At 38.9% G+C, this 24861-nt stretch overlaps 3 protein-coding genes across 5 annotated transcripts; 1 reads left to right on the top strand and 2 right to left on the bottom strand.

Moving 5' to 3' along the window:
* Positions 1–7336: 7336 nt before the first annotated feature.
* On the bottom strand, positions 7337–8882 carry LOC115744216 (transcription factor BEE 1). Its single transcript, XM_030679325.2, has 6 exons — positions 8441–8882; positions 8241–8354; positions 8082–8147; positions 7934–8002; positions 7732–7809; positions 7337–7615 (listed from the first exon to the last, which is right to left on the bottom strand). The coding sequence occupies exons 1-6, from the start codon at positions 8810–8812 to the stop codon at positions 7532–7534; spliced, it is 783 nt and encodes a 260-aa protein (XP_030535185.1). The 5' UTR covers positions 8813–8882; the 3' UTR covers positions 7337–7531.
* A 6753-nt stretch (positions 8883–15635) lies between these two features.
* LOC115744251 (40S ribosomal protein S7) lies at positions 15636–17997 on the top strand. The gene is made up of 6 exons (XM_030679362.2): positions 15636–15765; positions 16451–16535; positions 16639–16712; positions 16809–16932; positions 17228–17410; positions 17603–17997. Exons 2-6 carry the CDS (start codon positions 16461–16463, stop codon positions 17720–17722), a joined length of 576 nt encoding a protein of 191 aa, XP_030535222.2. The 5' UTR covers positions 15636–15765; positions 16451–16460; the 3' UTR covers positions 17723–17997.
* Positions 17998–19088: 1091 nt separating this feature from the next.
* Positions 19089–23040, bottom strand: LOC115744227. Of its 3 annotated transcripts, none has more exons than XM_030679336.2 (12): positions 22593–23039; positions 22337–22520; positions 22081–22104; positions 21588–21683; positions 21372–21456; positions 21030–21151; positions 20642–20666; positions 20459–20542; positions 20321–20350; positions 20144–20246; positions 19933–19997; positions 19089–19357 (listed from the first exon to the last, which is right to left on the bottom strand). In XM_030679336.2, exons 2-11 carry the CDS (start codon positions 22427–22429, stop codon positions 19934–19936), a joined length of 726 nt encoding a protein of 241 aa, XP_030535196.1. In that variant the 5' UTR covers positions 22430–22520; positions 22593–23039; the 3' UTR covers positions 19089–19357; position 19933. The 3 variants fall into 3 exon arrangements, with proteins under 3 accessions (XP_030535196.1, XP_048137017.1, XP_048137016.1); XM_048281059.1 differs by lacking the exon at positions 19089–19357 and adding an exon at positions 19500–19880 and having other exon boundaries at positions 22337–22532; positions 22606–23040; XM_048281060.1 differs by lacking the exon at positions 22081–22104 and having other exon boundaries at positions 22337–22532; positions 22606–23029.
* Positions 23041–24861: the final 1821 nt, after the last annotated feature.

Raw genomic sequence — 24861 nt, 5'->3', positions numbered from 1 at the left:
TGGACCGTGAGCTGGAATACCTCCGGACCTTTGCAACTATTAGATTACAAGATGAGTCTTTTTTCAAACAAAAATCAAGAATCAAGTGGCTTAAGGAGGGAGATTTGAATACTAGATACTTTCATCACTTCGTCAATAAGAGGAGACTACACAACCGCATTCTTTCGGTGGTGGGCTCCGATGGTTCAACTCTCACCGAACCAAATCAAGTGAAGGCCCATATAGTTAGCCACTATGAGATGCTTCTTAATACAAATGCGGCTACTATTCGGCCGCATGTTTCTGAGATTCGGAGCTTTCTTTCCTACACCCTATCCATTGACCAAGTGGAGTTCTTATCTAGGGCCGTCACCGAGGAGGAGATCAGAACCACCTTATTTTCTCTAGCTAAAAAAAAACATATAACATCATTTTTTTTTTTAAGGAAAAAAACGTATAATATCATTTTTTTTTGTAAGGAAAAACGTATAATATCATTTTTTTTATAACCGAGGTGTCCGCGCGGCCGGCGAACTATGGCTCAAACCAGCGATGGAGCACGACTATTCCTCGGGGGGGAGGGGGGGCTAGCGCAGCATCCCACCGCCACGATCCCCCGCTTAAATCACCGACACCTATGAGTTTCGAACCCAAGACCTCTCGTGAAAGAAACTGGGCTCAAACCATCGCGGCCACCGATGGGTAGGTAACGTATAATATCATTTTTTTTTTATAACCGAGGTGTCCGCTCGGTCGACGAGCTTGCGCTCAAACCAGCGGTGAAGCACGACTAGTCCTCGGGGGCAACCGCATGACCCCACCACCATAGTGCCCAGGTAAGACACTGGCACCACGAAGTTTTGAACCCAAGACCTCTCGTGAAAGGAAATGAGATAAATGAACTTATAATATCATTTTTTTTTATAACCGAGGTGTCCGCGCGGCCGACAAGCTTGCGCTCAAACCAGCGGTGGAGCACGATTAGTCTTCGGGGGCAACTGCAGGACCCCACCACCACAATGCCCGGGTAAGACACTGGTACCACGAAGTTTTGAACCTATGACCTCTCGTAAAAGGAGGCGAGTGCAAACCCGCGCGGCCACCAGCCGGTGGGTAACGTATAATATCATTTTTTTTTTTTGGTGAAGAACGTATAATATCATTTTTTTGGTAAGGAAATTAGATTCACTAACGTATAATATCATTTTTTTTTTTTTGGTAACCAACGTATAATATCATTTATCTCCATAAAAGTCAAGAACGTATAATTTTCTTCCTTTATGTAATTTGGCCCAACATTTTGGTTTCAATGTATTATACGACCAAATCGATAACGAGTTGGAAAGAAAAGTCCTCAATGTATTATCATTATGTCAATCCAATCCTAATTTTTTTATCAATTGAATTCTAAAATTTTTATATTTGTTGCCAATTCAACCCATTTGACCATCCTACGTGGTATGATCGATGCTGATGTTAATAATTTATATATATTTTTTATTCTTGTCTTTGCTTAGGTTTCTTTTTATGGCCAGCGGCCGCAAGCGAGGGCTTCATAGCCTTCACCAGTGGCCGATGAGGGCATCTCGGACCTCTCTCGCCACTTTATAGAAAAAAAAAAAAGAAAATAATAAATAATAAAAGATAAAAATTATTAAATTTATTAAAAATTATTCATGCCGGAACCGGCTTTGCCACGTAGGATAGATGGCATCCACGTCGGCGATTTTCGGCCAAAATTAGCGGGATGGACCGAATTGGCACAAATGTAAAAGATTTAAGACTTAATTGGCAAAAAAGAAAAGAAAAGAGAGAGTTTAAAATTGAAATAGGTTATAGAGTTTTTTTTTTGTTGATAATTTTATCATAATGAGTAGTACAACATGAGAAAATTCAAATTATCGATGAATAACGTACTTTTTCCCCTCGCTGAAGAAAGTCAGGTCGCATAAGGAGGAGCTTGCACTCAATTATTCACTTGTTATTTTGTTCTTATCAAAGGATTAAATTAATTGGACAAAAAAAAGGATTAAATTAATAGTCAAGTCTCGATTGAGTTTATTAAGCTCCATTTCTGGTCATCCCATGTAGGGCCAAACTTCCGATCCATCCGGTTCAACTCCAGTCAAGATGGCTGAGTTCATAAGTTCAATCCGGTCCAAACACTCTTTTAATCAATCTCCAGGAAAATAAATGTCTAAGCACATTTCGAGTCATGACACTTGTGAATAGCTCATTGGGCTCGATATTAGGCCAAGCTTAGCTCGGGGGCTAACCGCCTAATTGGACATGCCGAAATCATGTCCATCCAGGCTCGACCATTGACAGGTCTATTCATGGCCAATCTCTCCCAGTCAAACCTCGTCGACATGACAATTGGTAAGAAGTGTATCCACTAAAGTTGAAGATAAAATACGACCAAAAAAAAAAAAGTTGAAGATAATGGACTTTACAATGAACGTGGGCTTGTAATCTAATTCAAACCGGTATCTATTTCTTCTTGGGCTTGGCACTTCAGCTATGAAGTACGAGGGCCTAACCCCTATAATACAGAGCCCATTTGAAAAATCAAAGTGGATACATAATTAAGTATCAACGATAGAATGTTTGGCGACAACTTAATCTAGGAAGAAAAATTAAGATGGAGTTGGACCTTAATTTTGTCTCCAGAATCATTTTCTTATTAACATTATTACTAATCATAACAAATCGATAGTCAATTTCAGATTACCGCAAAATGTCTCAACCAAGTATTTAATCCAGTCGCACCTTTTTTTAGGTCTAAATAATGCAGCTTTCATTACTAATTAGAACTTGGGTTACACGATTTATCAAAATCAAGACATAAAATGAACCATAAAGAGCGGGGAGGATTAGATAACTAATTAGGTGGAAGGGAACCATCCCTATGGGCTCTAGCAATCCAAGCCACGGCCTGATTGGTTCTCTAGGCTCATAAATGATCTCATCGTTACCTAGTTGGGCCAATAAGCTTTTACAGTCCTTCATTATTGAATTGAAATTTCGTGTGATTGCAATTGAATTGCTTGGACAAGGGATCGTCCACTATTGATCTTCATATATGCATCTTTATATCTATTCTTAAAATATCTCTCCCTTTATTTATCGGCTAAACTTTTGGGCAGGACTTTCGAATATGGGATTGGAGCCCAGGGAAAAATTACCAATAAAGTCCAAAACCCGTTGGGAGTGTGTCAATTCAGTCCTAAACCTTTTAATTTGGTCAATTTAGTCCTAAATCCTTTAGAGGATTTGCTAATTTAGTCCTAAACATTTCTATTGTGCTAGTGTAGTCCTAAAACTTTTGTCGAATTACCAAATTAGTCTTGAGCCTTTTTATGATTTTTCAATTTAGTCATTCCGGCAAATTTTTGCTAGAAATCACTAACGTGGTCAAGTTTTTCAAATTTCTCTGAATATTTTGATTTTTGCTTTTTTCTTTTCCTTTTCATTTGTTCCCCTAACCCTAGGCCGGTGAGGGCATCGTAGCCTCACTTGGATCTATGCGAGGGTCGCTGGCCTAGGGTTAGAAAAATAAAGGAAAGAAAAAGAAAAGAAAGAAAAAGAAGAAGAAAATCACAAAATAAAAAAAACTAAAAAAAATTGGCCGGATGGAATAAATTGTCAAATCGTCAAAATTTTTAGGATTAAAATAGAAAATAATCAAAATTTTTAGTATTAAATTATCACAATTAAAAGGTTTAAGACTAAATTGATCGAATTAAAAGATTTAGAACTGAAATGACACAAGTACCGTTGATTTATGGATTTTTTTGATAATTTTCTTCGGGATCAGGTTCTCCTCCGATTTATTTTACAAGTGCAGTCCCAGTGTTGTTCCTAATTCAGCTTACACGTGAGAAGCGAAAATGTAAGACGAGACGTGGTTTTTTTTTTTTAATTTCTTTTTGGCCATTTTTCCCAGAAGGGGTCGGTATGAAACTCAAAACTGTTCCATACCTCTTGACGAGCACCGACGACTCCAGTGGAGATAGCTTCTTGATGGAGGATGAGCACCTCATAATTGGATCCTTGAACTTGCCCATCTTGGCAGGCAGTCATCATCTTTTTTTCGACTTGACCCACAAATCTTAGATTGGGAATATGATGACACTTTCCGTTCGATTTGCTCTTGGGACCCTTGAATTCCCCTCTCCTACCGCATTTGTTCATGCACACTCCCAAGTGGAGAGAGGGAGAGACCCAGATAAGATGGGTCAAAAGTGGGTCAAAGAAAGTGATTGAGTGTGAAAGGAAACAAAAATAGCTTTGAAGTTAATAAGCAAATATTAGGCATAAAAAAGTATGATCCCCAATATCGATATACTAATCAGCGAGACGGATCATAAGTGGATCACATTCAATGTCCGGAAAATGGATTGTCATCTCATTTAGGCTCTGTTTGTTTTGCGAAAGATAAATGATTCGACAAATAGTTTCTTAGAAATAATCGTTTATATTGCTTGAAATAATTCGTCGATGAAATATTTTGCATTTGTCGACAACAATTTATGCCTAAACATTTTCGTGGATGTTAAAAAAAAAATTCTCATTCATTATTTTTGTAAACGATACAGGCCATCATTTTCATGAAAATATTTGTTTACTTTTTTAAAAAAAAATTTTCTTGAAACAAACACACCCTTAATAAAAATTGGTTTTGTAAATCGGAATTCATGTACCTATGTATTGAGTTAATTTCTCATGAGCACTCATGATCTTTTTCTTGTGTAGAGAAAGCTTGCAATGGCAAGCATGTTCTGGCCCATTTCAAGCTGTCCTCCTCTCACTCTCAACAAGACCCCCGTGAAAATGCATTGCATCTTGCTTTCTTTCCTTGAACTATTTAAGCAAAAGGAACAAAAAAACAAACCCTAGGATCTTGCTTTGTGTAGCTTCTCAAATCCAATCATTCACTCCATTAAGTTGGCCACATCCAAGAGAACATTTCGTCCATTTTGTGGATATAGTTTTCTTTAGGCTTTAGGGTCCACTATGTCTTTAATTCTAGCTGGACCTTTGATGCGTATTGACACAAATAATATGCTTGCGGCAAAAAAAAAAAAAAAAAAAGATAATGATTTAATGCTTTTTGCTGATTAGGAGAAAAGTTCTAAACCTAATAATTGGAACGAGTGAGTTTTCACATTGTATAATGAATAAAAGGTGTAAAGGAGTGGTTTCTTCATATTCAAGATCATCTCTAGGGGAAAAATTACTAGATAAGTCATAAATCTATTATACTTGTGTCAATTTAGTCCTAATTTCTTTTTTCAATTGAATCGTAAACCCTTTTTTTTGCGCCAATTCAGTCCATTTGGCCAATTTTGATCCAAAAATGATGTCGTAGAACGTCGACCATTCTACATGGTGCTAACATGAATTTCTTTACAATATTTTAATTCATTTTTTTTCTTTTCTTTCCCTTTTTTTCCTTCCCTTCTTCCTCTTGCCAATTGCCGGTGACTAGCTAAAGGCAAGGGCAAGCGAGTTCGACCTCGTCGTTGTTGGGTGAGGTTGACCTTACTAGTCCTCGCCTCTAGCCGACCACCGAGGTTCAGTGACCAACTAGAGGAAGAAAGGAAGAAGAAAAAGAAAGATAAATAAAAAAATCCAAAATATTAAAATATTATTAAAAATATCCTCATTAGCGCCGATCGTGCTATGTAAAAGAGGTGGATAGATCGGACTACTAGTTGCTCAGTGTATTTCAGCCAAAATTGGTTCGATGGACTGAATTGGCACAAAAGCAAAAGGTTTAAGACTCAATTAGAAAAAAGAAAAAAAAAGTCTAGGACAGAAGTGGCAAAATTGTAATAGATTTATGACTTTTTTAGTAATCCTCCCCTCTATGAGCATGAGTCTTTGAACCTAGTGGCCGTGGATGAAGTTCAAAGCTCAAGTGACCATGACCATGAGCTTGAGGTGGCAAGAGAAGAGATATAGAAAGACATTTGATAGAGAGAATAGAAGATCGAAAGGCCATGAAAGCCACAACCAGGCACCATATAGATGTTGAGGTGTAATTCATACTTCTCATCGATAGGAAGGCATGAGGGTTTGTGGTGAATTTGAATAAACCTTGTGTTTCGATTTCTCTTTATCATATTTACTTTCTATTTTGTAGTGTTTGTGCTTCTAATCCTAACAAGAAAAAAAATATGAGAGAGTTGTGGCGGCTGCAAGCTCAAGCTTTGTGACGGCAGCTGAAGCTTTGGGTTTGAGCTCTGCGACCGCGGTGGTGGTGAGAAGTAAGAAGAAAAGCGCCCGAGAGAGAGATAGTCCATATCAGTCAAAATAAAATGTCCAAGTCAGTGTTTCTTTAACACCATTTAGTTCACGTCAACAAAATCCATCACCGGAACGAGAGAAGCATGAAAGGTGTCACTTTTCAAAAAGCTAATTTGAATATTGACAACTATGTTAAAAGAAGTAAAAGATGGAAAAATATCATAATATTAAATTTTAATTTTTAGGATGTATTATTAAATACCTTTAATATAGGTGTCGATATTCAAATTTTTTTATTTTAAATTAATTAAAAAGCTTGAATTAATCACTCGAAAGGAACTTTTCAAATGTGTTTCTATCAAACAACTTTTCTCTCAAAGTTACTACTCAAAGTAGAGTTTACCAAATAGTCTTTGCATTTCTCCAAACCCTTTAAAGTTAAAATGCTTAGTTTTTCGCCAAAACCCCTTGAAAAAACCAAAACAAATGCACCTACATTTGTTCCTTAAAAACTGAAGTTCAGGGAAAGGTATTAAGCTCGTGGACTATATAATGTGGGAGGGCATCTACGCCAGTGCCCACAATTAGACAAATCAACGACGACAAGCCCCGGAGAATCTCTAAAATAATATATATTTGTAGGGTCATCTCGCAATCAACACATGATTATGGAGTCTCATGCAATGCTTCCTTTTCAAGTTCATTCTTAATCAATGTCCCCTTTCGTGTTGTCTAGCGAGGGAACATGCTTAAAACTCAATTATAATAAAAAGCCCCAAGAAATTGGAGTAATAATTGTCCCCTAAATTACATTATGTCTAAATGAATGCATTCTAGCGTAGCATCGGATATCCGAGACACCGAACGGATAATGGTTCCGGCAAAGTCTGTTTCGCTGGCGAGACGCCAAGCTAGAATTTAGAACGTCGAATTATCATCATGCTAAATGCTCCATGCTGCACACTTTTTTTTTATATAAATAATGGGAATAAACCACCCTCGTCAAACTTGACGAGGTAATCCAGGAGGTAAAAACAATCGAAAGCGGTCTAGGGTCTCCATAAATCCTAGGTTGTCAAACTCTTTCGTATATGAATCTATCTGATTGATTCAGAAGGGAAGAACTATTGTAACCCCTTATTCTTCTTGCAAGAAATATTACAAGTTTACATTTTTCTTTTCCAATGAGACAATTGGGTATGAAAAGACTTGCTCTAACAAGGAAAATTCCACAGGAGTATTAGTATAGATGGAGCATCTTCATGCTGCTTTTGGGTAACATCAAAAGTGGTTGGAGAAATCAAGGGTGTGAACTTGGATGGAAGTTGGCATGTCCTATTCTCATCAAACTCTCCAACTCTCTGTTCCCATTCACCTGTTCCCTCTGCAATGTTCATCATCTAAACATTTACTGATTTTCAGGGAAAATTTCAAGATCAATAAGAATATTAGAGGAATGAATCGAAGATATTGATTTCAGAGACAAAAATCACACACCACCTGCAGTGTTTCTATTGCATCAGCCTCTGAATTGAAGTCATAGTATGAGCTCGCTGCTTCAAGTTTCATGGAAAGAAACTGAAGGAGGGGCAGAAAGAAAATGAGCATCAATTGATTATTTTTGGACATGAATGAAAAGAAAAGGAAAAAAAAAATGAAGGACCAAAATGAAATTTTGGATTTTTTTTGTATTCCCACTCACCTCAACTTGACTCTGCAATGACCTGACATAGTTAATGATCTCATCCAGCATCACTGCCATTCCCATGGTCTGCAATTTTGAAATCAAATCAGATCAGATCAGAACATAACTATGAAATCTAGGCAAGAAAAGGAAGGGGATTGCTTACCTGACAGCACCCAGGAACAAGATCCTGCAGATATCTCAGTCTCTCTTTGATTTTCTCTCTTCTCACCTGAGTAACACAGCTAGGAAAAGATCAACACCAGTAGTTCTTGAAGAGCTTAATCAATGTTTTCTGCCCAAAGAAAGAGAGGAAATTACTTACCCTTTCTGCTAAACTGTGGCTATCAGTGGCTTGGCCTCTTCTAGCTCTGACATGAACCACTTCCTTTGGCTTCTCTTTCTCACCACGTTTCCTTCTCTTTGCCTTTCCTAAACCCTGAGAACACCAGAAAGTTAGTCATGCATAGCTACTGCATAAGTGAACTGATGTGATACATGTAGACATGGTTTTCTTCTCTTAACCTCTGTTTCTGACTTCTGAAGTGGTGACGACCCGATTCCTGAGCTGCTTTCAGGAGGTAATCTGGACACCTTTCGCTTTCTTTCTTCATGCGAATCGTCTCCGGCACTGAGCGGTGCAAGGTTATGCTCATTAGGATGGAAAATGCCCTGGAAAATGTCGTCCCAGTTGCCGGGAAAATCGGGGACCGGCTGGTAAGGAAACAAGGGATCGTCACTGGAGAGAATTGCAGAGCTATGGAAGTTGGAGGAGGAATGAGAATTGGCGGCACTCAGGTTCGGTTCGTTGAAGTGGTTCGCGGGTTCGGTCGGGCCGATGTCGAGCAAAGAAGAGAGTGGTTGAAAGCACTGCAAGTCCCTTGCGAATTCGGCCATGGATGGAGCTCGGTGAGCTTGTTGTGTGTTCTTTCTCGTATTAGCCAAACTTTAAGTGTTTCAGAGAACGTGGGTTTGGAGCTTTGGGAGATGCTTTCGAAACGTTTGTGTATTTATATGGTAAGGTTAGTTAGTTAACGACAATTTACATGATAAGTTTATTTCAAAAATAAGGTTCTTTTTTTTTTTGTCAGAATTTCAAAAATAAAGTTCATGAAGTATAAGAACAGCTTAGCTACAATTTCCTTTTCACACACACACACACACACACACATATATATATATATATCTTAGTTTTTTAGGCAAGATATGGAGTTTTTTCTTTCTTTCTAACTTTCAAAAGCATTCTAAGTCTAATTTTCCATAATACGACGCATTTAAATCTTTGGTCATGTAGATTTTTAGTCAAGATAAGACTAAATAAGATATTATATGAAATCCATAGATTATGCTATGTTGTATCCATTAGTTGGTGAATCGTAGTAATAAAGCCGAATACTTTTATATTCTATCATATTTATTGTTTGGTTTGAACAATATGTCACTGTAAATGAACTTGAACATGCACAAATAGATATGGTAAAAATCTCTCGCGGTTCACCGTCAAAGAAACCACTTATGCACAAATGTCATAGGTTTGACTATGATAAAAAAAAATATTAGGAAGCATTGGCAATATTGACGAGGTAGATGGGCCAAGAAATGTCAAATTTAGTAAGAGAGAGAAAACATAATTATTCACTTTTGTGATTCCAAAGAGTATAGTTCTTCGATTTTTTCGCCACTTTCATGAAGCTTTAACTTGAACCACAGAATTACAGAAGAGAAAGAGTTTCGACTCTCTTGTTACTATTGTGGATTTTTTTTTTATGTGTATTAGAGAGCTACTGAGGACAAGAAGTTTTGACTCTTTCACTTTTTTTTTGTAGAAATTTGATATGAACTAAGGAACTCCAGTAGAGCCACAAAACTACAGATGCGGAGGAGGAGGAGGAGACGAAGAAGGTACATATATATATTAGAAATCTCATTGCCTCTTTTTTTTTTATAATTAGAAAGGTCGTTTTGAAGTTTGAATAACTTTATTTAAAATCTAGGTTCTTCTACTTCATTTTTATTTACTTTTTTAATTATTTTCCCATTCGTTTTAATTTATTTTTCTTTTTTAAAATTCTTGGCTATTCCCTTCCACCCTTAATAAGATTTTTTGAGTAATGAATTATAGAATATATATAAAAATTGTATTAGATACAAACACTATATATAGCCTATATAAATTAAAAAGGAATAGATGAAAGCACTTTTCATTTTTTGTTTTATTTTAGAATATTATTTAAATTTAATTAATTTTTCACTATTATTACTTTTAGACGTATTTTATTTGAGAAAAATAGCTTTTATACAATGGATATAAGAAATCCTATCTACCTTTATCCTTCCTTCCTTATGAGAGATTATTATCCATAATATATCATTCTTATATCCAATCAATTGTGTATTGGGCAAGAACCAAATACAGAATATGATAAATGTTATCTCATCCTATCTTTACTCATGGGATTATGGGCCAATGTCGTTCACATGCGTTGGACAAAACGCTTGAAAATCAAATTATTACGTGAGACATAGATCGGGCATAATGTTGTATCGTATAATGACCATCTGCAACAAGTATTGACCGTCGCAATTAGGTTCTCCATATCATTTCGGTTCCAAAATCATTTCTATATTGTAGTCGCATGCGTGGCATAAGAACATGCGGGTAAGGGTCTAAAGATGTCTAGATACAAATGTTAATTAATTCTTCAGTGTGTAAAGGCACTTATGTTTAATTTTTCACTGGTCTTAAGATATCTTTGAACAAGGCAAATATATTAACCAATGATTAGAAAAATAAAAAGCAACCCTCTTTTCCATATTATTACTACATCTTCCATTTTATTTTTGCAAGCGACATAACAACCCATGTTAAACATATCTATAGATGATCGTATATATTTGACTATGTTATTGCTACATTTATTCTTCGGTCAACATAACCCTTGGCGGTCAAAACATTGAATTAGACAAATAATTACTCAATAATAACTTAATGATGGCATAAATAACTTGCATCTGCATTCGATCGACCGACTTGTGGAGGGTTTCATCTAACATAGGAAAGCTAACCTAGGATTAATGCAAGGGACACAGTTTTTCGACACGTGGCGATAAACATATCAATTTGGAGAGAACTCTTAGGCCTAATACTTGTTTTGAATCTAAATTTAGACGAGCACATTCGGTAAAGGTGGACTATCAATTCAACCATGTCTCATTCCGTATTTCGCACTTTTGTAGATCCTGTGATCAATTTCGATTGTCCAATAGTTTGATCTTATCCGACACTTTTTTCTTCTTTGGAAATCTCAACTACTTTTCACTCCCATCTCCCTACTCCTCTTCCAATCACCACAAAATTTCCACTACCAACAGAACCCTAATTGATGCCAAATTGCCCATGCTTATGGTAGTACAAGTTATTCTTAGCTAGACAATTGAAAAGGCCAAATCCCATTTCCCATGACGAGATATCTATTGATTTGGGAGGAGTTTGACTTTGACCCATGAAGGTTTTATGGATGTGAATGAGAGGATAGTCCAACAAAAAGTTCCATGGCAGCTTTTTCTGTCTATTCGTGGAAACAACTATATGGGAGAGTTGTCCTCGATCTTAAAAGGTTGCGTTCAATTTTTACTGCCAAATTGACAGTCTCTGAATTTGATTCTTACTTTTTATTTTTTATTTTTTTAAAATCGTTAAAAATTTCAAACTGACAATTCAAGACACATTTAACTCGAACTAATTTTCGATTCACAAAAAATCTCAAATTAATAGCCCTAATTCAAATCTTCACTTGATTAACATTCCATCCGTTGACCCCCATCCCAAAAAAAAAAACATTATATTCGAGCACATGGATTTTTCATGTTGGATATGTCATTCTTCTCGTCATATCCGCTTTGTAATCATGTTTCATATATCGATACATATTCATTTTGACTAATATTGGACAAAATAATAGCATAGGGTAGATTTGAGTCACAAGTATGAGCTTAGGATGAAAATTAATACAGTGAACATGTATTGTGGGTACCGACTTGAAATTTTTTCTAAGATGGAAATTAGATCGGGATAGGTTTGTCATGAAGTAGTAGTTTGGAACTCTTAATGGCATTACAATTTTAATTTTTCCTCCAAAAGGACGACTCTCATTTCTGGTAAGACTCCTTCCTCCTCTGAATATTTTAGTCGGTTTGTTTTGGAGTTTTTAGCCGGCAGCTCATTTGACCGATTGAGAAAGGTAGTCTACACATAGAAAATTAATTAGGTGACAATTGATTTTGAGACTGAAAATGATGCAAAATTAATGAGAACCTTAAAGGGTAGGTGCTCTAACAAACGATTTGCTGCCCAAGATTAAGAAGAGGATGAAGATCTAAACTGAAATATTTCTAGAGATTATGTCGGGATTGATGGTTATGGATCTTCCGACCAGCGCAATCAAGTTCTTAATAACATATGAGTCTTCAAAACTTTGTAAACAGCTTTAGAACTTGAGACTGAGGAGTTCCAGAATCTTTCTCCGACAGCAAATATTCTTCTTTCTAGATCCTGTGTCTTTTATCCCTCAGCTTCCAACCACAAGCAGGGAATTCAGGATCATAGTGAGTGGTGCGGTTGTTCCCAGAAAAAAAAAAACTAATTATAAAAAAAATCATAAAAATAAATATTTGTATCGATTTGATAAATTAGTCAGTGGATACCTAAATATTTTTGTTAATCATAAAATATTTCTCGTTAATTTATTTCTGTAAACGATACAAGTAATCATTTAAAAAAAACATTTTTAAATCATAAATTTTTCGCATCGGTTTGATAAATTAGTCAATAGATACCTAACTATTTTTGTTAATCATAAAATATTTCTCGTTGATTTATTTCTGTAAACGATACAAGCGATCATTTTAAAAAAAATATTTTTTAAATCATAAATTTTTCGCGAATTGTCTGAGACGATTTTGTTTTATGAAAGGGGATCTTAGGGTTTGAGAACGAACAAAATCAGCCGACAAGGAACTTGGTTTTGTGAGAGGCTTAATGAACTTGGGCTTCCTTGCCATAATAAGGTCCAGGACCGGGCTGGATATATATGTGAGCTTAAAAACAAGCAAAATGAATTTGCAGACTTTCATTTGACAATATAGGGGTACCCGTAAAAAGAGCTCGAAGAAGTTTTTGCTCCGTGGAGAATTTCAAAGACTTTACGGTGAAGCTGATCTCTTCATCCGACATGGACCCGGTGAAATTGAATTCTCCGTGAAGATGCCGGATGAGACCAATGCCCAATCTGCAAGACCATAGCATTTCAATACTAGCTGTATTGTTACCGATTCCTATCCCACCAGCAAGCCCAACAGAAGATAGAGTGAGGTAAGCGCCCTGCTGGGCCGACACTGGTACTGAGAGGCGAAAGCTAGGGGAGCGAATGGGATTAGATAACCCCCAGTAGTCCTAGCCATAAACGATGGTTTGACATAAGATCACATCGAGCCGATCCACTAAAATGTTGGCCATCCGCATTGAAATCAAACTAGTGGCTTATCAGTTTACAAGGGTATTGATAGTGGATAGGGCTTTGGCCCTTATCACCCCTAGTCATTGTCAATCATGATAAGCATTTGCATCTAGTGGTGATCGGTTTCATGGTGGTCGGTTCTCGCCCTAGAACCGAAAACCGCCTACTAAAGTCCGGTTCCACAAAATGGAAATCGGGAACCACCTGCCGGTTCCTGTACCTACTCGGAAACCAAACCATTGGTCCGATCGGATTCCGAATGGGTCCATGAAACCGGATGTCGGGGTTTCCAAAAAAACAAATAAAAATAAAAAATTAATACATATATTTCATAAATGCTTATGCATGTCCATATATATGCATATACACATGCGTGTGTACCTATATGTTCCATCTTGGTGGTTCAACCTGAAACCGGGAACCGGACCAGCACTCAACGGTTCCCAATTATTGAAACCGAAAATCAGACCAATTACCATGAGAATCGCCCAAAACTAGCCGATTCGGTTTAGTTCAGGTGGTTTCCTATTCTTTTGCACACCCCTATCAGCATCACCACCTCATTCGTAGTGTCGTGGCTCGGTCGCAAGGGAATTTCTCAGTTCATATTGTTCTGCATATTATGGTTTTCAATGCATGTGGAACTTGAGGGCTACTAACTCATATCCCAAGAGAGAATATAAGCAATTCATGAAGCTTACTTAACATCCTTCGATTGTACAAACTCATCCCTTCCTTTGGTTTTTTCATTTTCATTTTGCATATATACAGAAGGGGTAGGTGTGCGTATTCGTGGCACGAAAACGATCTTGTCGCGACTTGAGAGATGATACCCGAATTTGTTCGATCTGATAACATGCATTACTCATGAAGAAGTATTTCGATAAATGCCTAGTTGATGCCGTTCTTGAGTTACCGCGACCGCCATCTTGTCGAGCGCATACTGACCGGAAGTCTTTACTGCATTGCGTGTTCTCCATCATAATTATGAATTAAATCACAACATACATAGGGTGAGACTTTGCTTATAATAATGGTATCTACACTGTGTATGTCAAATTTGTAAGTATACGTGATGTACGCGTGCTGCTCATGTATATCAATGAGGAATGCAGGAGAAAAGGCTGAGTGCCTCAGCAGGACGGATGGTGATGTCGATCTGCTGAGGTAACGGGCTGTGGTCGCTCGAACAAGACGACCTCCTGCTTCACTAGGTCGTGCATCAAGGCGATGGCCGGTCGAGGTGGCTCGATTAACGGAAATCTGGTCTTAAGAGAGGAAGCTTCGCTGCAGAAGAGCAGCTCTTGATTCTTGATCTCCAGTGTAAGTGAAGCAATAGGTAATAATCCACCCATTTATGCTGATTAACTAACAAGTTACATACATCACTGCCCGACGCTTACCGGGGAAGAACGGACAACCGGATCAAGAACTACTGGAGAGCCAGGGCGGAGAAACAAGCCCGACATCTTAAGATTGATGCCGACTGCTATGCGTTTCGAGAAGTTTGGTTATCCATAGGTTTTGGAGGCCGGCATCGCTTCAGAGAACACGAGAGTTGTTGGCATCGCCAGACATGACCACAGAAGCTACTCGGCATTCGCGATCACGTCCCCCCAAAATCCCGCAATATCGGCACAACCGCCACGCGTTTCACTCGAAACTGGATATGTTAGCAAGGCAAGAGGACCGATGCCGGATTCATAGTGCCACGAGCAGAATTTGGACTCGGAGAAATTGGCGTGTTGGTGCTTTCCTTCTTCGGAATGGAACCGACGAAGGACTCCGAAGCGTCTCGCTTTCCCGAACGCCCTCTACGGTTCTTCCGTACTTCTTCAACCATCGCGACATCGCGATCCGAGGTTGCAGTTACGCTGATCTTCGAAAGGAGATGGAAGAAGCTCTTGATCCGTGCAGAATGTCGTGCCTCGTGAGGATCTTGGAAGTGGCAATATGGAAGATAAGTAAAACGTCCGACATGTAGCGACTTTAGAATTGCATGATTCGAGGCTAGGCCCGAAAAGCCCATTCCGGCAGTGATATTCAGCCCGCTGAAAAGATTTACGGGCCTCAGCATAACCGGCCCAATTCAGCCCTCCAGGCCTGTAGAAGTGGCCCGGTGGCCCGACAAGATGGGCAGCGTGCGTTTCGGCTCGCCGCATACCAACGGCCTAGATGTCTTTTCGAGGGAACTTGACTCTCATCCCAGCCGTTCGTTTTCGTGATATAAATGGTGCTGTCTCTTCATCCCCAAACCCTAGACAAACCAGACGCTTCACCGAGCTGAGCCGTAGGGTTTTCACTCGACTGCGTAGGGCTCTCCTCCAGCTTCAGGTATTCTCTTCGGAACACAACCAGTCGTCGCTCGTTCGATCTAGGGGCATTGCTGCGAAAGAGTAGAGTTACATCGTAGTTTGTCGTCGTGTCTCTTGCGCGTGATTTCGTTTTGTTCTTCGGGGAGGTCGGGCAGATCTGTCTCCGTGATGGGTTTTGGGAGATTTGATGTTTTCTTGCCGGAGAAGAAGAAAAATGTTTTTTTTTAGTGGGTTTTTAGGAAGATGAGAAGAAGATCTGGGTGGCTCAATTGAGAGTGGACGCCTGCATCTTCTGTTTTGAGCTCCTTATATTCTGGATAGGGAAGAGCGCAGTTGGAAGCTGTTGGAACTCGTTTTTCACTGAGTATGATCGACCCAATGGAGTTCCTGTTGTTTTGTTGCATATGCTTATCGTCGACATTGTGTGGGAAACGGTGTCGAGATATTTTGCATATGATTTTACCTTTCGCAGCAATAAAAATGTAAGAAAATGAAAATGAAGTGGAAGAATCCGGATTCCGAATGAACAGGAAGGAGATCAAGAGTATGCGTGATGTCCAGTCTGTGTCGGATTAGGGGGTGTTGATTTTTGAGGAAGTGATGGCATTGTTTGACAAAGGCCCTTTGCACCCGTTTGTTGTTTCATTGCACGAGTTTTGTTTATTTTGTCAGGGATCGAGCTGACTGGTTGTTGTAACAAGCAGGTTTGGCAAGATGTACACGTCAAGGAGGAAGATCCACAAGGACAAGGATGCTGAACCCACCGAGTTTGAGGAGTCTGTTGCCCAGGTTTGATCGCTTTCTAGTTCAAATTTTTTGTTTGGCCGAACTATTTTTCTGTAGTAAATGTGTTTACTTGGCTGATGCTTATGTTCTTGCAAATCTATTGCAGTCCTTCTTCGACTTGGAAAATACCAACCAGGAGCTGAAAAGTGACTTGAAGGACCTTTACATAAACTCAGCAGTGTAAGAGTGCATTTCCAGCTTCATGATTATCATTGAGAAAGAAATGCTTTCGTTTGAAGGCTTTCTTACTTATGGGGTTGTTTTATCCTTTGGCAGTGAAGTTGATGTTTCTGGGAGCAAAAAGGCTGTTGTTATTCATGTTCCATATAGATTGAGAAAAGCTTTCCGCAAGATTCATGTTAGGCTTGTGCGAGAGCTTGAGAAGAAGCTTAGTGGGAAGGTAATGCAAAAACGTCTGCTCTCTTTCTCTCATTCTATTAGTAATGTTCTTTCCAACCTCGTAGCTGACATGCTCTAAATACATTATTTACCCCTTGAATAGCAATGAAGTTCCAAATTAAGCTATTTTTATTTTTGTTTTCTCCCCTTTCTCCAAGTTCTCTTTCCTTGTTATCGTTTTTGACATGCCATTCCTGCTCGATGTTGTGTTCTTTTCTAGTTGAAAGTGTGATAGCTTGTTCTCGCTTCCTATTCCATTAAGTTGTTGTGTGTGTGACATGCTGTTGGTTTTGCAGGATGTGATTGTGATTGCTACCCGCAGGATATCAAGACCACCAAAGAAAGGCTCTGCAGTTCAACGCCCTCGCAGCCGCACGCTCACAACAGTGCATGATGCAATGCTTGAGGACATTGTACTGCCTGCTGAGATTGTTGGAAAGCGCGTTAGGTACCGGCTTGATGGCTCCAAAGTTATGAAGGTAGTGCAATATCACATCAGATCTTTAGCGATCATCCTCAATTCTGAGTACCTTATGAATGTTCTTTAACCATATGGAGCCCAGCTCTCTGATGAATCAAGTTCACCACTCAATAGAGTGTTTACTTGCTTTGTTGGATTCTGTGTACCCAAAGTGTTGTGGTTTGATACTGAGTAAAAGTTCCTTTTTTAGGTTTTCTTGGACCCGAAAGAACGGAACAGCACCGAGTACAAGCTGGAGACTTTTTCGGCTGTCTACAGGAAACTTGCTGGCAAAGAAGTTGTTTTTGAATATCCAATTACAGAGGCATAGATATGCTAGCAAAGACACAATCAGATGGTTTCTGTTCTAGTTCACATTTTCAAATTTTGTTGTCGAGAGAAGTTGGCTTATGACGAGTGAACCTTTGTTGGGGGGTTTTTTTTACTACTTATCTCATTAAAAACTGTCTTTTTATCCTATGAATCAGGCATGATCCTCAACTTTTGATCTGATTCGTTCTTCTCAAGTTCTAGTGGAGGCCAATGTCAGTTGACAATTACTATGCTGTTCTTGAAAATGTTGCTGGAACTATTTATTCTTGGACTTATTTAAAATTTCTGCCAGGAAGTTCGTTGTCTTCGATATTTGGAAGTAGGGGATACAACATGTTGCTATATGGATCAGGAGATTTACGCCATAATTCAAGCTAACCTAGTCAGTCAAATGGTAATTTTGGAGCCATCAAACCACAACATAGTCGGTCATCTGTTTTTGTTCCTTTGCAGTTTGCTTGATAACTGTCTCTTCCATGTGGTAAAATGGATGAATTGTATATTTCGAACGTGGCATAATCAGAAGCGATATAAGTTATGGAAAATACGACATTGGAATTTACGTTAGCTGACTTGGAATAACAAAAAATTGAAAACCTGTCCATTTCTCTTTTCGTCTTTCTCAACAATAAGCTCGACCCGCGGGCCCCCTTGTTGTCGGTGGTGGAGTCACCGGTGCCGCATGCAGGCCAACAACCTCCTCTGTCTGTCTTTGTGGCCTTTGGGATCTGTTAATGAGTTATGGACGTTGGATCCGTCGCTCACGTTCACGGAGGAGCAACAATGAAGGCCTAACTCTGGCCTTTGGGATTTTGTGGATGAGTCATGGTCGTTGGATCTATGACAACAAAGACGCAAACTAAAGATACAGATCCGGACTGAACAAGCGATGACAGAAGGTTGGCTCGGTCGAGCGACGACAGAGGCACAACATTTGGACAAAGCACAGCTCCATATGTGGATCCGGATGAGGAAGGGAGGGGTGGCTTGGGCCGACTGCAGGATCTGTGGACGTGCCGTGCCGCAATCCATTGAATCTGTTGGTTGCGATTGCGAAGGAGCAAGAGGCATAACTCGAGATGTAGGTCCATATCTGGACAAGTAACGACAGAGGGGTAGCTCGGGTTGACAGCAAGCAATGCCGAAAGGGGCTGCTTCGCTTGGACGACAAGGACACGGTGACGACGATGGGACACTCCAATGAAGCAAAGAAACTTGCATGGTTGAACTTTCATAAATGAACTCTTAAGGCAATTTTTATTTTTATTTTTTTATTTAATTCCACGTCAGCGGGCACTTATCACTATTTTGCTTCAATAGTTAGTCTTAAAGTGCAGTAAGATGTGGAGAGTGGAGACAGGCAATTGGAAATGTTGAGATCACTTTGGTACATATTTGCCCAGCTTTTGCAGTAAAAATTCCCTGTATGATCAAACATTCAACACCGTATTGTCCTGTAGACCCAATAGCTGAGGACTGCAGATGAGAGGATGCCTGCCGCAGAAGTCCGGTATCATGTATGATCTCCCTAATTCGATGTAATGTCGGAACAAGAATTCAGCAAGTGGAGTCGGGAATTGAGTCGGCATCGGGGCTTCATAGCAACTTCAGAATCTGGACCAGAATGCGGTACCTGGAGAGGGATTCAGTCAAACCATTTTAGCAGAAGCAGCTTGAATGCTACTAAGGATTTGCAGCAAAAGAGTAAGACCAAAATGCTCAGGGTTGAAAAATGAATTGAGGCCGCACTGGTAAAGTGAACTTCCACAAGCATATCTGGTATGTGCTTATTATGTCGAAATCATATAAAGTACGATGATATATCGTCGTCAACTAAAATCAAACTGGTCAAAATCAGGAGAACTAAGTGGAAAAAAGATTCTAGGGCATTAATACAAGTCAAGATTGAGGAAGAATTCTAACAAAAAATCAAATTGATTAAAGGTTGCAGCAAACATAGATGGTGGTTTCTTCTAAGGATTTGATGAATGCAGAAACAGTATTGTTTAGGTTTGAAATGCCTTGCGCAAGTATTGTGTACTTTTGATGGAGGTCTATTGGCAGCACCACTTTTCAGACAACTATCATCAAGGATAATTCATTGATTGCAGGTAGCAGAACGAGACCATGCACTAATTCGAACACCCTGAAGGATTCTGTGGGGCTTAGTGCCGGAAAAAAAAAATTTAAACGAATTTCCGACTGTACCTCAGGACAAGATAACTAGACCAAGGTACATGGCCCCGGAAAGAAACAGCAATGATATCAAACCCCTGCAAGAAGAAGGTTTCATCGTGATAAGTAAGTGAAACAAGAAGAGACGCGCACTAGACAGAGCAAGCAACCGTCACAATTGGAAATAAAAAAAGATGGGATATTGTCATCAGGGACCATTTTTCTTTCTAAGTAAGGTGCTGACCAGATCACACCCCATCCAGCACCATTGCAACAAGGACATACTTCCGCAAATTTTTCTGCATCACTGGTGTGGACTCTTCGAGATATCAAATCATCATATATGTCTGGAAAGAGCATAAGGGGCATCAGACCAATGGTCCAGACAAATTGATAAATATGCTTCAGTTTCAGAGAATACCATAAACAGAAAACAAGCTATTCATTACACCTGCAGGTTTGGAAAAGGGACAAAACTCCAGTCACTGCATAGAAGGAATTCCACACAACTAGAAAATCAATATAGAGGAAGAATAGGAAAATCACGTGTTTCCTTTACCGATGAACATAATGACATAGCGAAGAGTTCGAACTTTGGTTGTTTCTTGGAGAAGCCAAACCACACCAAGGAATACCATAAATCCTGACAATTCCACATTCATAGTTGGGGAAGAATAATCATACTCCTGGTGAATATTTATCCTCGAAAGCCAGAGTTTATCTGGATCATATGATTACGTACCTATACAAAGCCCCCGAAGCGTCCACTGCATAAACAAGAGGAAATATATCGATCAAAGATGAACAACCAGACCAGTCACGAACAGTGCAAAAAAAAAAAAAGTAAGATACTGTATAAACACCATGGGAAGGCACAAGTCAAATGGTACAGGTCAATGAAAAAACAATTCTCATTCATGCCAAGAATAGCAATTTTGCAACTTGTGAAAACTTCTTTCTCCAACTTCATTTAACAACACAAATTGATTAGCATAAGTGAATGTATGTTAACTTCCATCTTTTCTAACTGGTTGACCTGATAAGCATGAAACTAGAAACTATAGAATAATCCAACATTATACTTTGAAGATCCCTCAATCTAAAGCTAGAATAGGAGAACAAAGACTCACATTTTTAGCCACAAATAGCACAATAACAAGAGCGACGAGCAAACAACCTGCTGCAATCCTAGCTGTAAGAAGATTCGTAGAAGCAAGGATAAAGAGCATTCCCCAGAATGATGAGCCGAGATCTGGAAGGCCATGACAATTAGAGAATGAATCATACGTTTGTAGCAATACCGAACAAACAATCTATACAATCAATTCTCCACAATCTAGATTTCAAATGATTCGATATTACTCTCTCATGTCATGCTGGAATTCCAACAATTCAAACGGATGGCTTTTGTGTTAAGGCAATGAGTGTAAGTCAAGATGACAAAAGGAAAATGCTGAGATTAGAATTGATACATCCAGCTGGCAGGATGAACCAGTATATTCCACCACGAGTTTGAGTACTTCCACCTTCATCAGCATTAACCTGAATTCCTTCCACCTGGGAGTGTACTTAAGCAATGAGTGTCGTACGTTTTCCTTAGCAAACAGGGAAGCAACGCAATAATTTAGCTCTAGTCAAATGTATGGCCTCCTACTAAATATAAGATGAGGCTAAAGAAAGATTCTTACATGGCCACACGTTAGTTTACAAGCTATGGCATGGCTTGCCTCGTGAAGAAATACTGTTATGAGCTTAAATGGCTTCAGCAAAATTGTCCTCCATAGCTACAGAAGGAAGGATCTGTCAGAATACAATACGGAGACAAAACTTACAAGTGAGACCATAAAAGAGCGGCCAGCAATATGATCAAAAGTTCCTGGAATTTCTGGCTTGTGGATGAATAAAACTTAGGTCTGTGAGCGAGTGCATGCGCAAATTGCACTTCAAAGCACTTAAGTTAAACTTAGTCGATACGTACTGGGGAAAATCGGCCCTTAGTGACCTTCCCTAGAGTTATTTTCTGCAATGTCATGATTTCAACGAATTCATGGTCTCAGCTCAATTTCTTAATACGAAATCTCACATACCCAATAACCATTTTATGATGAATTACTGATTCCGCAGCCCAAGTACTAAGGGGACTAGAGAGAGAGAGAGAGAGAGAGAGAGAGAGAGAGAAATCTGCCAAGTTCTTATGTTTCTAAACTGAAAAACAGAACAAAGTAAGACTCCAATACAGATGCCAAATTAACCTGGGTAGTAGAAGTTCCTAAATGGGCACTTCAGATAAACGCAACACTCAATGCTTTGGACATGATTACTGTAAAACCTCACAGAAGTTCACAATATCCCGCAAAGGCCAGCCACAAGATCGTTGATCTAACTAGATGTTGTCGAGATCGAGATCGAGAGCGAGAAAGAGAGAGAGAGAGAGTACCGCGAGTATAACGACAGTGCAAACAGAGACGGTGATCAAGAACACAACTTGCTCGTGATTGCAACAGTTCTTGAGCTCCCAATTGGGTCTCATCTTTCCCACCACCCGAAGCTTCAAGAGTACCCACCAGGATCTTTGCCCACCAACTTTAAACACCCTTCAATCTTTCTTGCGGGGATTACCAGAAAGAAAAAAATTCACAGGATCTTTGCCCACCAACTTTAAACCCCCTTCAATCTTTCTTGCGGGGATTCCCAGAAAGAAAAATAATCACAGGATAATACAGGCTCATTCATGAGAGTGAGGGATCACTCTCTCTTCCTCTCCCTCTCCCTCTCCTCGGCGAGATTTGAAATTTTGAACTGGGAAGCTAGAGAAAGGAGTCCCATTGGACAGTTACGGAACAACCACCCACTCCCCCAACCCCAATCCCAACGAATTTAAAATAATCAAGAAAACCCAATTTGAAAACGACAAAAAGGCAAAAGAGCACGAGGTGACCATGGCGAGGGAGGTCAATCCTTGCAAGAAAGTGAGATTTATTTGATTCGAGAAAGGCGGAGACTTGGAAGCAATTGCGTTTTCAGATTCAGGAAGCAATCAGTTGTCGGGGATTCGATTGAATATTAAAACTAGAAAGAGAAAAAAGGGAGTCTTGCTTTCCCTTGATTGTTTGGGACGTCTGTTAGAAAAGTCCTTCTTTTCTGCGAAGATGCGTCTTGTTCACTTCACTTGTATCAACTGCAGAGAAAGTGGAGTGAAACTCCCCAGTGAAAATTTGTTCGACTTTTTGTCGGTCCGATGATGTCCGCGACAGTCTGCAATCATGGCGCCATGTGCGAGAAGTTATTTATCATTTCTAAGGGTTAAAGGCTTAAAGCCAATTCCTTTTTTTTTTTTTCAAGTTATTACTTTTGTTCTTTTTAGGAGTAAAAACTAAGAAATGAAAGCAATGCTAGAGATGCGAAGATTCTTAACGAGTGTTTAAATGGACCCGTTAACTTCAAGGAACAGTTATAATTACAAAGAATGTGTTAGGATTCGGCACACAATCACAATAAAATAGAACGTAAAAGCGAAAATAAAAAAATCAAGACACAAAGTTTATCATGGTTCACCATTAAATTAGGGATACATCCGGCGGAAGATTCTACTATAATTAGCGCCTCGTAACCCTCTGTTATATAACTCAGTTACAAGCGAAAAAGAGTAAATATAAAAATGTCTATTCATGGGTTCAAGCTCACTAATAAAATATGGATTTAAACTATAAAAGCTATCTGGTATCCGAGGGGGTCTGCCCCCATGAGACCTCCACTAGTCAAGCAGTGGGATCCCGTACTTTCCTATCAATGAGAAGTGTGAACTACTTCCTCACAAAGTGCACTTGATGCTTATTGACCTTAATATGGCCTCGCTAATTTGTGAAATGATTTCATTCATCTTCGATTCACATTTTTCACTCAAAATAATCTTGAAGTTGAGCTCGCACTTCTATGACTAAAGCCTTATCTATGCACATAGATTGGAAGGTTTACGTGCATTTGGAAGATCGGTTGAGTCAAAAGTTTGGATGTCCCGCGTCATAGGAAAAAAGAAGTATCACCAATGCCAACGTATCCCATCTTGTAGGAATATAAAATTCGAATTACATAACTCATTTATAGAGTAATGTAACAATTCATGAGAGCAATTTTTTGGATAAGTAGTCTAAATTAGAACTAGGTTTTGAATTTCAGCAAGAAAGGAGAAGATTGCCTAAGCGAGATTGAACGAAAAACTGTGATAACAAGTTGGGGTGTCAAAAAAGCCTAGGCCAGCGTGGCCATGATCTTCTCAGGTAAGGGTCAAGCATAGGGTGTTTTGACTCATTTAGGTTGGGGTGTGCTTCGGGTCGGGTTTTTTTTGTTTTTATTTTTTCAATCACCCAATTTGAAAAGTCCGACCCCTAACCAAAAATAGTGAATGTCCGCCTACCACCATTTCCTTTAAAATTGGTTGGAAAAAAAAAATCTTCTTAAATGTGCTTTGGCATTGTCAAAATGCCTGAATTCCTGCATAATATCGTTTCCCATATTACTCAGAACGTAATGGAGCAAGTAGAGTTCTTCTTCTTCCATGCAGCAAATGCGTCTTTGTTCCTTATATGTTATGCATTATTTCCATCTTCAGGCTCTTCCCCAACCATATTAAGAGCTTCTAGTGCTTCTTGCCCTTCCAGCACATTAAGAATTTTCATATTGCAGATTTCATAATTTTCGCCATTCAATTTCTCTCCTTTATTAAGTTCAGCTACAATATTCTTATAATTTAAAGCTATTATATATAAACATAAATTTCTTTAGACATGAGTTCACGAATTAATTACATCAATGAATAATTTCACATGAGGTTTCAAATTCAAGAGGTCATTATGTTCGCAACCTATCATCTAAGAATCCTAATTCGAAACTACAATTAATATAATTATTTATGCAAAATTAAGTTCTTTAAAGTTACTAAATCTTTCTAGAACTCCCCACTCG

This window comes from Rhodamnia argentea, chromosome 6 (assembly GCF_020921035.1).
Source record: "Rhodamnia argentea isolate NSW1041297 chromosome 6, ASM2092103v1, whole genome shotgun sequence".
Classification (NCBI taxonomy): domain Eukaryota; kingdom Viridiplantae; phylum Streptophyta; class Magnoliopsida; order Myrtales; family Myrtaceae; genus Rhodamnia; species Rhodamnia argentea.
Note: the sequence above shows the minus strand (reverse complement) of the source record. Positions and strands in the feature narration are given on the sequence as shown.